Here is a 13,005-nt window from a genome sequence, read left to right as displayed (position 1 = left end):
ATCCAAGCAAAGACCTGGGAGATGAATATGCAAGTGAGGATATTGGAGAAAAGGTAAAATTCCATTGCAAACAAATGTATATCTAAAGCTTCATTTGTTTTCATGGAATTGAGTTTGGAAATGAATGAAGTAAAACTTTGTGAGCTCAAGCTAGTAATGAGTGGGCGTTAAACCATCATGGGAAAGCAAAGATTTAATTGCCAGAGACATTGCCAAAGACAAGGATGACACACAGAAAACAACAAACATCCAAGCAAAGGCCCGGGAGATGCCGATTTTGGGCAGGCGGTGAGGATATTCGCTGGATAAGTCCATCGCATCTAAAACTAATGTATATGAAAGTGGTTCATGACACAAGCCCATCGTTTTATGATGCTTCTTAGCTCCTCAGTGCTTGTCTTTGCTAATATAATATTCTAGATCCAAATCTTGGCAAGGCTGATCTTATCAACTTTGTAGCGTCACTCTCTCTTTTGTTTTTCTTATGATAAAGAACAAACTCTACGATTTCCACACCGAGCAGAAGGTAACCGGCCGGTGCTTCCACAGCAAAACCAAGCAATTATCCTCGTTCCGAAGCTCCCAGTTCACGTCGTTCTTCTTCACCAGCATCCGGGCGGTCTCGACGATCTCGTCGTGCGGAGCCTCGGCCTCGAATCCGGCACTCCTCATCCTCGCGTTCCAGCTCTCGCGGCTCTCGCTCAGCTCCATGCCGCTGGCCAGCCTCGCCACCACGGACGTGGAGAACAAGTGCTCCATGATCTGCCGCTCCTCGCACTCGTGTCCTTTGAAAGCCCCGCTCATCGAGTCGAGGAAGCTCCAAAAGTGCCCAATCACCTCGACAGCAACAGTGGAGAAGTCGGCGGACGTGTTGTCCGAGTCGTTCTCGCCAACGATCACCAGGTCGGGCTCCAGCTCCACGCGGACAAAGTTTAGAAACTCTTGTCTCTGACTGCTGTCGATGTGGTTGAGCCGGAAGTGAGCACAAACCGCCAGGGCGTCGGGCTTGGCGATCGCGAACGCGTCCCGAGTGAGAGAATGCAGCGGTGTAACGAGCATCCGCAGCTCCATGTTGAGTCCCATCACCTTCGCGAACCTTTCCAGCCTGCTTTTCACCTCGGAGCCAGAGCCGAGCCCCGAGCAAGGATCTTCGACGACGGTGAGCTTGAAAACGCTCGGAGGCCCCGACTGTCTTGTCGCAAGAGCTTCTATCAATGTAGGCCACTGAGTCCCCTGAGAGTGTCCGATGTCGATGACATGTATCGCGTCCTTCCCTTCGAATGCATCCAGTAGCACTCCACTTGTCGCCGTGTAGACCACCTGGTGCCACGGACTTAGATCGTGGAACTTGAGCAGGGCGTTGTGGAAGTTCTTGGCAGTGGCACTTGCGTCCAAGTTGTGATGATATGCTTGAGCGGCGGTTGGCGTCCCTGCGACTTTCCCGAACAGAGCCTTGAGACCGTAAGCTGCCAGCCTCTGGTTCGCGTCACCGGTGAGACATCCCAGATCGTTGAGCACCCACATCAAATGCTGTGTCCGTTGTACGTTGTTGGTTGCAATTGCCTGAACACAATTGTTGAGCAGCTGCAAAGCCCACTTGGACTCTTTCGCGGGCGCTTTGTCCTTAGATGACAGCTTCCCTGGAACTTTGAGTTCTTGACTGCGGTCTCGCTTGCCCAACGAGCTCCAATTCGGAGAGCATACTGGAGTAAGATGTCTGCGTTCGTCCTTGATATTTGAGGTCTGTAAAAGAAAGAACTATTAGATCGATCAATGGAAAAGCCGAGCAGCTTACATCGATGGCTTTAAGTGTGTTGCCCACTTGGGGACCAGACCAAAGTTTGCTGTCGGCGAATTCAGTGCTGCTGGATGAAGCTTCTTCCGAGAAATCTAGAAGACCATCATCATTAATGTCGGAGTCTTCCATTTCCTCCAACCGAAACTGAGGTCCCATATCACTTTCCTGCATCAGCGACCATAGCTCGTCCTGGAACAACTTTGGACTATCCATTGTACTTGCGCTCTGTATGCATCTACAATATATGTCGAGGTCGGCTATACATATGCCACTGTCCCGGCTGCAAAAGTTGACTTCACACTGCTGTCACTTGATACATCCCCGGAATTTATAAAACTCGAGAATATCCTGTTGACAGCCTGCTAATGTAAAAAATAATTCGGTACTTAACGTGGCTGAGAGGGAGTTGGCCGCGGCAGATTCTCCAGAAAACCAATAACAATCCCCGAGGCGCACGGGCAACAGTATCCTGATGGAGCCAGCAGCTGAAAAATACTCGCATTCTCTCCGCCGGGCATCTCGGGAGTTGTCCGTCCGTCCTCGGACACTGCCAGGGGAGATGCATCACGAGAGAATACCAAGCAGTCTCCCCTCAAAGGAGCGAGTCAATTGCTCAGTTCCAACGCGCAGACACACTCGACGTGTGGCGTATGGGGAAACATATCTATAGGCTGGACGCTTAGAAGCCGGTAGCCACCAGCTAAATCGGAGCCATCCTGCAGAAGCGGAACAATAAGCGGAGATAGTTCTCACGGCATCTCTTACCTTGGAGTGACATAGCACGTCAAGGTCCCGAGCACATGTTGCCGGATTGCAGGAAACATACACTACCCTTGCAGCGCCGGACTTCAGGATGAATTGTAGTAACTTCGGATGCATGCCAGGTCGATTCGGATCTGCGGAGAAATGTAACTCTTTTCATCAGGAACATTCCAAACAGCACTACATTGAGAAAAAACCCAACCAGTAATAATGATATCAGGCCGAGGAAAATTTCCTCCGAATCCGGAAGTAAGTTTGTTCAGGTCTCCCTGAATAAATGTCGCGTTTAAAATGTTGTTTCTGTTCGCATTGCGCCGGGCGTTCGCAACAGCCTCCTGGACAAGTTCGTAGCCATAAACATGGTTGACCCTACACATGGAGGTTGATTCAACAAAAAACAGCCACAGTTTATATCTTACTTATTTGCCATTGAGAGGCCAATAGTGCCCGTGCCGCAAAACAAGTCCAGCATATTCATTTCGCTAGAGGCCTCCGTCAAGTTGCATGCTTTTTCCACAACTTCATATAGAACTTCTGCCTACAGAAGAATATTGAGTTAGATTGCGCAACAAAATCTAAGACTAGATTTTACCTGTGATGTGTTCGTCTGAAAAAAAGAGTTGGCAGAAATCTCAAAAACGAGGCCACGCAAACGTTCCGTAATGGCTGGAGCTCCATACAGAAGATACTGTTTTTCACCAACCCCTGTGTTGGCCATTGAGGATGTCACATTATTAACAATGCTAGTCTGCAAGTTGGACATCAGGAACAAAATACAAAAGCATGTAAAAGAAATGTACCTACCACTTCAGAGTAAGTTACAAGCTTCTCTATCAATGGTTTTATCATACGGGGATGGTGCACCGAAGTTACGATATTAACCATCACTTGCAGCTTCCCTGTGTGTTCGTCACTAGGTGAAAACGTATTAGGCAAGACCGAGAGGTATCACTCACAGACTTACTGGCCGGATCTCAGTGTGAGATGACGAAGAAACCCGCTATGCGTCTTTGTATCATATGCTGAAAGATCATTCCGATGAGTTTCGCAAAACGTATGCACGTCTAAGAGTATCTTGAGAAGAAAAAAAAGGAAAAAGCCATAAGAAAGTAGAACAGCATCTTGGCAGTCCCGCTCACCTGGTTCGCAACGTCATGTTGCAGAAGGCATTCTCTAATGTCCAGGATTTTGTCGTAGCTCCCAGGTACGTGGAGCCCAAGCGCAAAGTCCTCCTTAATATCTGGTGACTGGTTCTTCACAAACTCGTTGGGTGGCAGCCATCGAGTTCCAAATGAGAACTCCATCTAAGGGAAGTGCACGTCAGAACGCCTGAATGGAAACAACCGGGACTGCGTACCTGTGTCAGGAAAACGTTCAGCGTTTTAAGCCTCTATGCTAGAGGAGAATTTCACCTTGTTCCTGTAGTGGTACTGATTTGCACAAGGGAAAATCGGTTTCAAGTAGCTGCCACTGCCGGACTCCTCACTCCTCCCAAACCTCCCGACTCGTGAAATGAGCTGATGGACTTGGTCTTCCTTTGCAGCAAGCTGGGCCTCATAAGATAAGTTTTGTGTTCTACAGCCACCGCAGCTTTCAGCGTATTTGCACGGTGGAGTTACTGCATTGTCGTGTGTGACGATCGTCCGCAATTTTAGAGCCTAGAAAACAAAACCATCCAGCGTAAGACGATCCCACACTGTCAGAGAATTTTTCTTCTTTCTCTTATACCTCTGCATAGCTTCCCTTTCGTTTGGTGATGCGCGCTATCAAGCGTTCTCCCGGCAATGCCCTATCACACATGACCACATACCCGGTTTCCAAAACTTTGCACACGCCCTGTCCCTTGAATGCCAGGCTCTCGCAGACGAGCTCCAGCTCCTGGCCTCGCTTGGGGAAGAACGGTACCTTCTTAGCCGGCTGTTCCTCAGATTCCGCTGCTACTGCTGCCCGATTTGCCTCGGATGAATCCTCTATCTGGAGCAGCGTCGCCGACGAGCAAGCACAAGAATGCGAGATTTCGCGCATTCGAGGGCGCGGCCAAGAGAATGGGAATGCGCGCCATGGCGCCGCGACGGCCATCTCTCCCAAAACCCTCGGAAAATATTTCGAGCTTTGAATCTCAACGGCTGCGATGTGTACAAGAGACCTGGACGGCTGAGATTTGCTCGCGGTAGCCAAAGGCGAAGAAATGGCCTTTGCTCTGTGTGGAATTTCTAGGTTATGGCAGCGGCGTCACGAGCGCTATCTCCAGGTACGCGCTCGATCCGGGCACTGTGGAATTTCCTCGCGCTGCGTGGATCTCCCAGCAATTGGGGCCGAAAGGCCGCCAATGCGAGTGATCTTGCCTCGCTTCGCGTTTTCTCGCTGGATCTGGCGAAGTCTCCTCTCTCACACACATTCTTGTGGGATGATCTCGTGCAGAAGAACAGAAGGTATTGGAACTGACGCAGCTCGCGGGCCTGGAAATCCGAGAGGACGTCTTTCTCACGGTACTGTCTCGAGCATTGCGATTTTTTTAGGGTATGGAAGCTTATAGATTGGAATGCAGCTGTGGGAGCTAATGCAGCTAGAAGCGTCACCTGTGTTGATACTCCAGCTTCTCAAGGAATTGGTTGGCACTGGTAGCGGGCTCGATGGATCCACAAACTCCGAGGCAAGTAGGAGCAGGAACTGATAGAGGAAAATCATAGGGACTTAGTCGTAGGGGGAAGAGAGAAAGAGATTAAACAGGAGGCGATGGCGGGTGCTGCCTCAGCACTCTTTCTTTTAGATATGAAGGGTCGGGTTTTAGTATGGAGAGACTATCGCGGAGATGTATCAGCAGCGCAGGCTGAACGCTTTTTTGCCAAGATACAAGAAGGAGAGGTACGTCCAGATTCTATTTTGTTGTTTGGTTGCTCTAGGATGTACTCTTTTTTTTTTCTAGAGTGATTCAAGCTCCCAAGATCCTGTTGTTTTCGACGATGGAGTGACTTATCTTTTCGTCCAGCACAACAACGTGTACGTAATGACGGCATCCAGACAAAATTGCAATGCTGCGAGTCTCCTTTTGTTTCTGCATCGAGTTATCGATGTAAAGTATCCTCATACTCTTTGGAGCTCTTAAGTTACGAGTGCTGGTTGAAATCGATATTAACCTGTGTTCTTTGTTTCTGTTTCAGGTTTTTAAGCATTACTTTGAAGAGCTGGAAGAAGAGTCGTTGAGAGATAATTTTGTTGTAGTGGTAATTTTGTTTTTTCTCCGTGACTCTCCGGTGTTTGTTCTGTTTTCTCATATTTTTCTAATTGCATTTGCAGTACGAACTTTTGGACGAGATGATGGACTTCGGATATCCTCAGTTCACGGAAGCAAATATTTTGAGCGAGTTCATCAAAACAGATGCTTACAAGATTGAAATCACTCAACGTCCTCCCATGGCAGTGACAAATGCAGTATCCTGGCGTAGTGAAGGCATTCGCTACAAAAAGAACGAGGTACAAAAACTACGTTTTAAATTGTCTCGCTTTTATCGTGGATTGCAGGTTTTTCTCGATGTTGTCGAAAGCGTCAACATTCTTGTTAATAGCAACGGTCAGCTGGTTCGCTCAGACGTTGTCGGTGCTTTGAAAATGCGAACATACTTGACGTATGTTTTTTTTTTTTTTTTGCCTTTGATTCTTGCAGTTCTAAGCGGATAATCTTTTGTTTGTCAGGGGTATGCCGGAATGCAAGCTCGGTCTCAACGACAGGGTTCTTCTAGAGGCACAAGGGCGCTCGACCAAGGGCAAAGCCATCGACCTGGATGATATCAAATTTCACCAGTAAGTCATTACACCTATTGTGCTACATTGTAGTCACCACGTTTTGGGGATAGGTGTGTTCGGCTGGCTCGCTTCGAGAACGACAGGACAATATCCTTCATTCCTCCGGATGGTGCTTTTGATCTCATGACATATAGGCTAAGTACACAGGTTGTTACACGCCCTCGATGTTTGAGTTAATTTTCTGACCATTCCTTTGATCAGGTGAGACCTTTGATATGGGTAGAAGCTCAGGTCGAGAGACATTCTCGGAGTCGCGTGGAGTACGCAGTGAAAGCCCGCAGTCAGTTCAAAGAACGCAGGTATTTGAATAGTTCGCATTTTCAGTCTCATATGTTTTCTCTACTCTTTGCAGCACGGCAACCAATGTCGAAATTGAGCTGCCGCTTCCTGCAGATGCCACCACACCCAACGTGAGAACATCCATGGGCTCATCAGTCTATGCTCCCGAGAAAGAAGCCTTGGTATGGAAGATCAAGTCATTCCCCGGCGGCAAGGTACTTCAATCGCTCTCCTTTCTTCTTTCAAACTCTCACGACTTTTTCGCTCAGGAGTACATGTTGAGAGCTCAATTTGGCCTGCCAAGCATTGTGAGTGAGGAGAGTGTGCCAGAGAAGCGTGCGCCAATTCGAGTAAAGTTTGAGATACCTTACTTCACTGTTTCAGGAATCCAGGTGAGTTCTTCGAGCTAAAAGCTCCAAGGTTTTCGTTTGAGTTTGCGTTTGTTTCGCTTGCTTCCAGGTTCGCTATTTGAAGATCATAGAGAAGAGCGGCTACCAAGCATTGCCATGGGTGCGTTACATCACAACAGCGGGCGAGTACGAGCTAAGAATGATCCAATACTAGACGTTGTGATCCTTTTTTCCTTTGTCAAATAAGTTTTTGGGTTTTCCCGCCAAAATTTGAGTCCCTAGGTTTAGGGTTTTTGAGCTGGGGCATGGCGCGATAGCTACGCCATGGAGCAGTCGCAGGAGCTCTACCAAGCGCACAGGCGGACGTTCGTCGATTTCCTTGACCACGATGTGAGTTCTTTTTGCTGCGAGGGAGAGAATGTGAGCTCCATTCTGTGATTTCCAGGCCGGGCATGGCGCTTATGTGGAGAAAATCCGGAGTATGATGTCCCAGGGAAGGCACAGGCTGCTCGTCGATCTTAGCGACCTCCGGAACTTTGACAATGATCTTGCTCGAAGGTCTGTTCTCCCGGAATTGGAATTTTGAGTCGGTGATTTTGGGAGTGGCAGGGTCATACGAGCTCCCAACGAGTACATACAGCCTTTCACTGACGCTGCTAACGAGCTAACAAAGAATGTGGATCCCAAGTACTTGCTGGAAGGAGAGGAGATTCATGTTGGATTCGAGGGCTACTTTGGCTTTCACAAAGTCACACCCCGCGAGCTTCTTTCGCCATTTCTCGGGAGCATGGTTCGGGTGGAAGGGATCATCACAAAGTGTAAGGCTTTGCTGTAGTGCTTTTTTTTTTTTATAGCTTCGTTTCATTTATTTATTTTTAACAGGCTCGCTGGTGAGGCCCAAGGTGGTCAAGAGCGTTCACTACTGCCCGACTACTGGAGATTTTACAACTCGAGAGTATCGGGACATCACTTCCTTTGTTGGTCTTCCCACAGGATCTGTGTATCCGACTAGAGTAAGTTATCATATTTGTTTACCAGATTTTCACTCGTTTATTTTGCTAGGATGACCACGGGAATCTTCTGGTGACTGAGTTTGGCCTGTGCAAGTATAGGGACCATCAAGTCTTGTCTATTCAAGAAATGCCCGAAAACTCAGCACCAGGACAGCTTCCCCGCTCTGTGGATGTTATAGTGGAGGATGATCTGGTCGATGTGTGCAAGCCAGGTGACCGTGTTTCTATCGTCGGCGTATACAAAGCGATTCCTGGCAAATCCAAAGGGAGCATCAACGGTGTTTTCAGGTGAGTCTCTCCCTATCAACTTTCGTGAAACCGCTCATGAGAAGTTTACTGTTGCAGAACCATCGTTATAGCAAATAACATTGCTCAGCTGAACAAAGATGCTTATGCTCCAATTTTCACAAATGAAGATCTCAAAAATATTCGGACCATTGGAAACAGGGAGGATTCGTTTAATTTACTTGCTGAGTCGCTTGCACCTTCAATATGTGGTCATTCCCTGATCAAGAAAGCCGTGCTTCTTTTGCTTATCGGTGGACTGGAGAAAAATCTAGCAAATGGCACGCACATACGTGGGTGAGCACCTCGTACAGAGCGCTATGTAGTTTCTTAACATTCTTTTGTTGCAGTGACATCAATGTCCTCCTGGTTGGGGACCCTTCCGTTGCAAAGTCCCAGTTGCTACGAGCGATTATGAGCATTGCACCGCTTGCAATATCTACTACTGGCCGAGGATCGTCTGGAGTAGGACTCACAGCTGCTGTAACATCTGATCAAGAGACTGGTAGGCCTTTTCAATGGATTTTCATAACTTCTGGATTGACTCTTTTCTTCCTCAGGTGAAAGACGTCTTGAAGCAGGGGCAATGGTGCTGGCAGACAGGGGCGTGGTCTGTATAGACGAGTTTGACAAAATGAGCGACATAGATCGTGTTGCCATTCACGAAGTTATGGAACAGCAAACAGTCACGATAGCTAAGGCTGGCATACATGCGTCACTCAATGCCCGTTGCAGTGTCGTGGCTGCAGCAAATCCTATCTATGGAACTGTAAGTCTTGACGCAATGCTGGGTGACTAATCACTCATGGATGTTTGTTCCAGTATGATCGATCACTTACTCCTACAAAAAATATCGGGCTTCCGGACTCTCTACTGTCACGATTTGACCTGTTGTTTATTGTTCTTGATCAAATGGATGCAGATACCGACCGCAAAATTTCTGAGCATGTGCTGCGAATGCACCGTTTTCGAGCACCCGGCGAAGACGGAGGTAAATAGCGTGCCTAGTATTGTTTTGAATAATGACAATGGCTTTTCAGGTCTTCCCGCCGTAGGTGGGACTGCAAGAAATGTCGAGGACGATGAACATGAATTAGGAACTACGATATTTGTGAAGTATAATCGTTTCTTGCACGGGGAGAAAAGAAAACGTCAAGCAAGAAATGCGCGCGAAAAATCTGCAAAGCGTGAAACATTAACGATCAGGTTTTTGAAGAAGTTCATAAATTATGCCAAGAGTAGGAACGAACCAAAGCTAACTGAAGAGGTAATTTTGTCCTTCTTGCATTTAGTGCTTTATTAGTGCTTTAACTCGCATGCTGTACAGGCATCAACCAAAATCATCAAGGCTTACGCAAATATGCGTATCCGTAGTTCTGACAATAAGGTACGTAAAGAACTGGGTTCATTTTCACATGTTTTCTCCCACAGACAGGAGGCACTTTGCCAATCACAGCTCGCACCCTCGAGACTATGATACGTCTTTCAACCGCGCACGCAAAGCTCAAGTTGCGAGGCCAAGTACGGAGTTTCTTCCTCAGGAATGACGATAACTTCATGTCTCTCATTTTGCAGGTGCTGAAGGAGGACGTGAAAGCAGCTCTAAGAGTAATGAGATTTGCTATATATCACGAAGAGCTAAACGAGATGGAAAAGCGAGAGAAGGAAAGACAACAGGATGCGGAACAGGAAACCCCGGATACAGAGAGGTGTGTTCAATCAATCATTTGCTTTGCGCAGCTCATGCTGATCTTTGTATGCAGGCGAAAACGGCGTAGAAGTCGCGGTGAGACACCCGAGGAGCCTCCAATAACAAGGTGAATTTCATTCACATCTTGGAGTATTATCAATGCTAAACTTTCTTTTCTCAGTAATACTCAACAGCAGGGAGACGCTCCCGACGCTCCTCAAAGCGTTCCAGTTCCAGAAGATGCCGTGGATGAAACGGTTCTCGAAGATGGGGACCATGAAGTTCATGTTTCGTCCGAAAGGTTCTTGCTTATTTCTCCCTCTCCCGTTCTTTGTGCTCGCCTCAAACTTCCATTTCCAGGACCGACGAGTTTAATCTAAAACTAGGACAACATCTCCAATCCAATCGACTGGAGTACATCTCAAAGGATGGGATTGCGGCAGCAGTGAATGCCGACAACCCGGCACCATTCTCACGCGAGGAGATCGATTCTTTGCTCAAGGTAGGCTAGGAAAAAATACCAATCCACTAACGAAGCAATCAATGTGTGCTCTCCAGAAAATGCAAGATAACAACCGGGTAATGGTTGTGGACGATTTGGTTCATGTCATCTAAAACAATGTAACCTATCAAAACGAAAAAACTAAAACTATAAGATTCAAACTAAAACCTTTATAACCCTTTTATAACCGAAACCATAGCGTTAGGGTTTTCCATTTAGGGCTTCTTGTCAACTCGAGAATGTCGGCATTCAAGAACTTCTTGAACAGCCCAGTCGGTCCCAAGACGACGCATTTTTGGGGCCCCGTTGCCAATTGGGGATTCGTCGTTGCTGTGAGATCGATTCTTTTGCGAAATTTTAGCTCTAATTGTGAATTTCTTGCTCGCAGGGGCTTGTGGATCTCAACAAGCCGCCAGACATGATGTCGAGCAACATGACGAGTGGTACATTCTCTTGGGAAATCATTTGAAACTAAGCGCATTTTTCTAGTGTATGAATTCTCTTCTTCTTCCTATCGATTTTCCTCTTTGAATCGTTTTATCTTTTTTCTTACAGTGATGTGTATCTACTCGCTCTTGTTTATGAGATTTGCGTGGATGGTCCAGCCTCGGAACTATTTGCTCTTCTCGTGCCATGCCGCCAACGAGTCGGTCCAGCTCTATCACTTGGCGAGGATCTACAATCACCACCAGTTAAGTTTCTCGCTTAGTTTTCTCGCTGGTTCCAACGTACGATCTTCGTTCTTGGGCAGATCGAAAGGCTCTGCTGCGAAGAGCTGATGGAAGAGATGGAAGTTTTCATATACTATACTATACTCTCATCTTCGTGGGAAGTTTTGGATCTACTGCTATTGCCATCTCTTTTTCCTAACTATTACATTAACAAATTATTAGAAGCATTCTTTCAAGTTTTCCTTCTGTCCCAATATTAAATACAAAAGTGACATGGAAGGCAATCGATTAGATGGATAAAATTCAGGTTAAACTTACTTGAAACTTTCAGGCATTCAAGATCTCTTGAAACATACAGTAGTGAAGGCTCAAACATCTAAGAAGTTTGTTCAAAGTAGTTAAAAGTACAAATTAAGCTAGCATTCAAGTGATTTCACCTTTTTATTTATGTAGATTTAATGTGATCTTTGGAATGTTATCCCAAGATCTAACTAATTAGGTCTTATTTAAATCTGGTAGACCAACTCATTAAAGGAACATGTTTGTGAGAGGCAAAATGGGTGTTACACTGTTTCTGAGATACCATGTATGTGGAACTTCTGACAAAATTACCACTTGCTATAGAACATGAAATTGAGTATATGGAGGGAGTGAAAGTAGTAGCATATTGGTTGGACAAAAGGGAATTACAGGAATTCAAGTGGCAGTTTGATGAGTTAGTCAATAAGGGGTATATCATGAGGCTTTGGTGTTCGTAAAGAAGACAAGTAGATATGCATGTACATAAATTATCAATTGCTGAACAAATACACAAAAGAAGATCAAGTACATATTACCAACAATTAAGGACTTCTTGATAAGTTGGAAAAAGCAAAATAGTTTTCCCAACATGGTCAAGTTAACATGTTGGGATCATGGTAACTTAAAAAGATGTTGATTGTTAGAGACATGAAATACATTTAACTTGACCCATGCCATATAATTTGTGGACAATGGTGATGCCATTGCTCAACTTGGAGCCGATGTGCTCCACACCAGTAAGTTGCCAATGTCCTTCGCACCATGCAGATCCAAAGTGCACACCCACGAAATCCAAGTTCACCAACTGACTATCTTGTTTTGCAACCAGTGTCCAATAGGCGAAGTCATCATCCGTTAGGAAGTCCCACCTGTTCCATTTCCACCACCCCATCCTAGTCATTTTGTCCGAGCCGCTACACTGCATTGGAAAAAACGCATCTTTCGGCAGTCTCTGCCTCGTTTTCCATTCTTGCTCCTCTTCCCGCTGGCGCCACTGGCTGCTTCTTGCCGGGCGAGCGAGCCTTCTTCACTTTCGAGTCCTTGGCTGGCCTAACACATCACCTCGCCGGGGCTCCCATCCGCCGATTTCTTGAGAGCGCTCTTCAGCACGTAAAGCCTTGAGGTCGCTGACGTAGAGCATGGCCGCCTTGACCATGCCTCGCTCGCTGAACTTCCAAAAATTTACTTGAGGCTGCTAGAGCTTTATCTTGGCCATCAAAAAGGCAATCAAGCTTAAGAAATCCAAAACGTTTCTATGGATACCGTCGTCCTTCGCAGCTTGGATTCCTATATCAATTTCAAAATTTTATACTTGTTCTAAAGATCATACTTGACCTCTCCACGAAATTGTTCTTCGGCATATTTTCCAGCAATCGATTGAGAACAAAGTCTTGCTATTCTCTTGTTGATCATAGTGGAATACGGCCTTAAGCTATGGATTCTTGAGTTCCTGCCGTCCTATCCCCTGTCCAAAATGATACCGCTCATGCTGGATTTGAAGATGCTCTTCCCATTGAACGCAATGATGAACGTTGAGCACTTACTGGACAA

At 46.4% G+C, this 13,005-nt stretch overlaps 5 protein-coding genes across 5 annotated transcripts; 3 read left to right on the top strand and 2 right to left on the bottom strand.

Moving 5' to 3' along the window:
* Positions 1-414: 414 nt before the first annotated feature.
* LOC9655959 (nodulation-signaling pathway 1 protein) lies at positions 415-2,030 on the bottom strand. Its single transcript, XM_002973856.2, has 2 exons — positions 1,796-2,030; positions 415-1,743 (listed from the first exon to the last, which is right to left on the bottom strand). The coding sequence occupies exons 1-2, from the start codon at positions 2,009-2,011 to the stop codon at positions 502-504; spliced, it is 1,458 nt and encodes a 485-aa protein (XP_002973902.2). The 5' UTR covers positions 2,012-2,030; the 3' UTR covers positions 415-501.
* A 57-nt stretch (positions 2,031-2,087) lies between these two features.
* On the bottom strand, positions 2,088-4,665 carry LOC9656700 (uncharacterized RNA methyltransferase CT0009). Its single transcript, XM_002973855.2, has 10 exons — positions 4,289-4,665; positions 3,973-4,218; positions 3,700-3,864; positions 3,525-3,634; positions 3,365-3,473; positions 3,153-3,308; positions 2,980-3,098; positions 2,763-2,929; positions 2,564-2,694; positions 2,088-2,514 (listed from the first exon to the last, which is right to left on the bottom strand). The coding sequence occupies exons 1-10, from the start codon at positions 4,637-4,639 to the stop codon at positions 2,404-2,406; spliced, it is 1,665 nt and encodes a 554-aa protein (XP_002973901.2). The 5' UTR covers positions 4,640-4,665; the 3' UTR covers positions 2,088-2,403.
* A 58-nt stretch (positions 4,666-4,723) lies between these two features.
* Positions 4,724-7,262, top strand: LOC9656699 (AP-1 complex subunit mu-2). The gene is made up of 13 exons (XM_024678755.1): positions 4,724-4,811; positions 4,982-5,049; positions 5,109-5,425; positions 5,487-5,633; positions 5,722-5,784; positions 5,858-6,034; positions 6,083-6,186; positions 6,254-6,361; positions 6,415-6,511; positions 6,566-6,663; positions 6,717-6,858; positions 6,913-7,035; positions 7,103-7,262. Exons 3-13 carry the CDS (start codon positions 5,297-5,299, stop codon positions 7,205-7,207), a joined length of 1,293 nt encoding a protein of 430 aa, XP_024534523.1. The 5' UTR covers positions 4,724-4,811; positions 4,982-5,049; positions 5,109-5,296; the 3' UTR covers positions 7,208-7,262.
* On the top strand, positions 7,237-10,656 carry LOC9656698 (DNA replication licensing factor MCM3 homolog 2). The gene is made up of 17 exons (XM_024678754.1): positions 7,237-7,383; positions 7,439-7,551; positions 7,603-7,811; positions 7,876-8,006; positions 8,056-8,294; positions 8,352-8,588; positions 8,642-8,796; positions 8,852-9,060; positions 9,114-9,282; positions 9,332-9,558; positions 9,619-9,678; positions 9,723-9,812; positions 9,867-10,000; positions 10,055-10,108; positions 10,163-10,282; positions 10,342-10,483; positions 10,540-10,656. Exons 1-17 carry the CDS (start codon positions 7,318-7,320, stop codon positions 10,594-10,596), a joined length of 2,412 nt encoding a protein of 803 aa, XP_024534522.1. The 5' UTR covers positions 7,237-7,317; the 3' UTR covers positions 10,597-10,656.
* A 57-nt stretch (positions 10,657-10,713) lies between these two features.
* Positions 10,714-11,375, top strand: LOC9656697 (mitochondrial pyruvate carrier 1). Its single transcript, XM_002974059.2, has 4 exons — positions 10,714-10,815; positions 10,872-10,926; positions 11,039-11,174; positions 11,235-11,375. The coding sequence occupies exons 1-4, from the start codon at positions 10,723-10,725 to the stop codon at positions 11,260-11,262; spliced, it is 312 nt and encodes a 103-aa protein (XP_002974105.2). The 5' UTR covers positions 10,714-10,722; the 3' UTR covers positions 11,263-11,375.
* Positions 11,376-13,005: the final 1,630 nt, after the last annotated feature.

Source organism: Selaginella moellendorffii, unplaced genomic scaffold (genome assembly GCF_000143415.4).
Source record: "Selaginella moellendorffii unplaced genomic scaffold, v1.0 SELMOscaffold_23, whole genome shotgun sequence".
Taxonomy (NCBI): Eukaryota; Viridiplantae; Streptophyta; class Lycopodiopsida; order Selaginellales; family Selaginellaceae; genus Selaginella; species Selaginella moellendorffii.
This window is presented reverse-complemented; position numbering and strand designations above follow the sequence as displayed.

Bases quoted from the DNA above. Each gene is read 5' to 3' on its own strand.
- LOC9655959 (XM_002973856.2), bottom strand. From the start codon at position 2,011: ATGGATAGTCCAAAGTTGTTCCAGGACGAGCTATGGTCGCTGATGCAG. The intron at 1,744-1,795 runs GTAAGCTGCTCG...TTTCTTTTACAG, and splicing joins ACACACTTAAAGCCATCGAT to ACCTCAAATATCAAGGACGA.
- LOC9656700 (XM_002973855.2), bottom strand. From the start codon at position 4,639: ATGGCCGTCGCGGCGCCATGGCGCGCATTCCCATTCTCTTGGCCGCGC. The intron at 3,865-3,972 runs GTGAAATTCTCC...CACTTCCCTTAG, and splicing joins AGTACCACTACAGGAACAAG to ATGGAGTTCTCATTTGGAAC. The intron at 3,474-3,524 runs GTAAGTCTGTGA...GTTTTCACCTAG, and splicing joins CTCACACTGAGATCCGGCCA to TGACGAACACACAGGGAAGC.
- LOC9656699 (XM_024678755.1), top strand. From the start codon at position 5,297: ATGGCGGGTGCTGCCTCAGCACTCTTTCTTTTAGATATGAAGGGTCGG. The intron at 6,187-6,253 runs GTATGTTTTTTT...TTTGTTTGTCAG, and splicing joins AAAATGCGAACATACTTGAC to GGGTATGCCGGAATGCAAGC. The intron at 6,664-6,716 runs GTATTTGAATAG...TACTCTTTGCAG, and splicing joins AGTCAGTTCAAAGAACGCAG to CACGGCAACCAATGTCGAAA.
- LOC9656698 (XM_024678754.1), top strand. From the start codon at position 7,318: ATGGAGCAGTCGCAGGAGCTCTACCAAGCGCACAGGCGGACGTTCGTC. The intron at 8,007-8,055 runs GTAAGTTATCAT...TTATTTTGCTAG, and splicing joins GATCTGTGTATCCGACTAGA to GATGACCACGGGAATCTTCT. The intron at 10,484-10,539 runs GTAGGCTAGGAA...TGTGCTCTCCAG, and splicing joins AGATCGATTCTTTGCTCAAG to AAAATGCAAGATAACAACCG.
- LOC9656697 (XM_002974059.2), top strand. From the start codon at position 10,723: ATGTCGGCATTCAAGAACTTCTTGAACAGCCCAGTCGGTCCCAAGACG. The intron at 10,816-10,871 runs GTGAGATCGATT...TCTTGCTCGCAG, and splicing joins ATTGGGGATTCGTCGTTGCT to GGGCTTGTGGATCTCAACAA. The intron at 11,175-11,234 runs GTTAAGTTTCTC...GTTCTTGGGCAG, and splicing joins AGGATCTACAATCACCACCA to ATCGAAAGGCTCTGCTGCGA.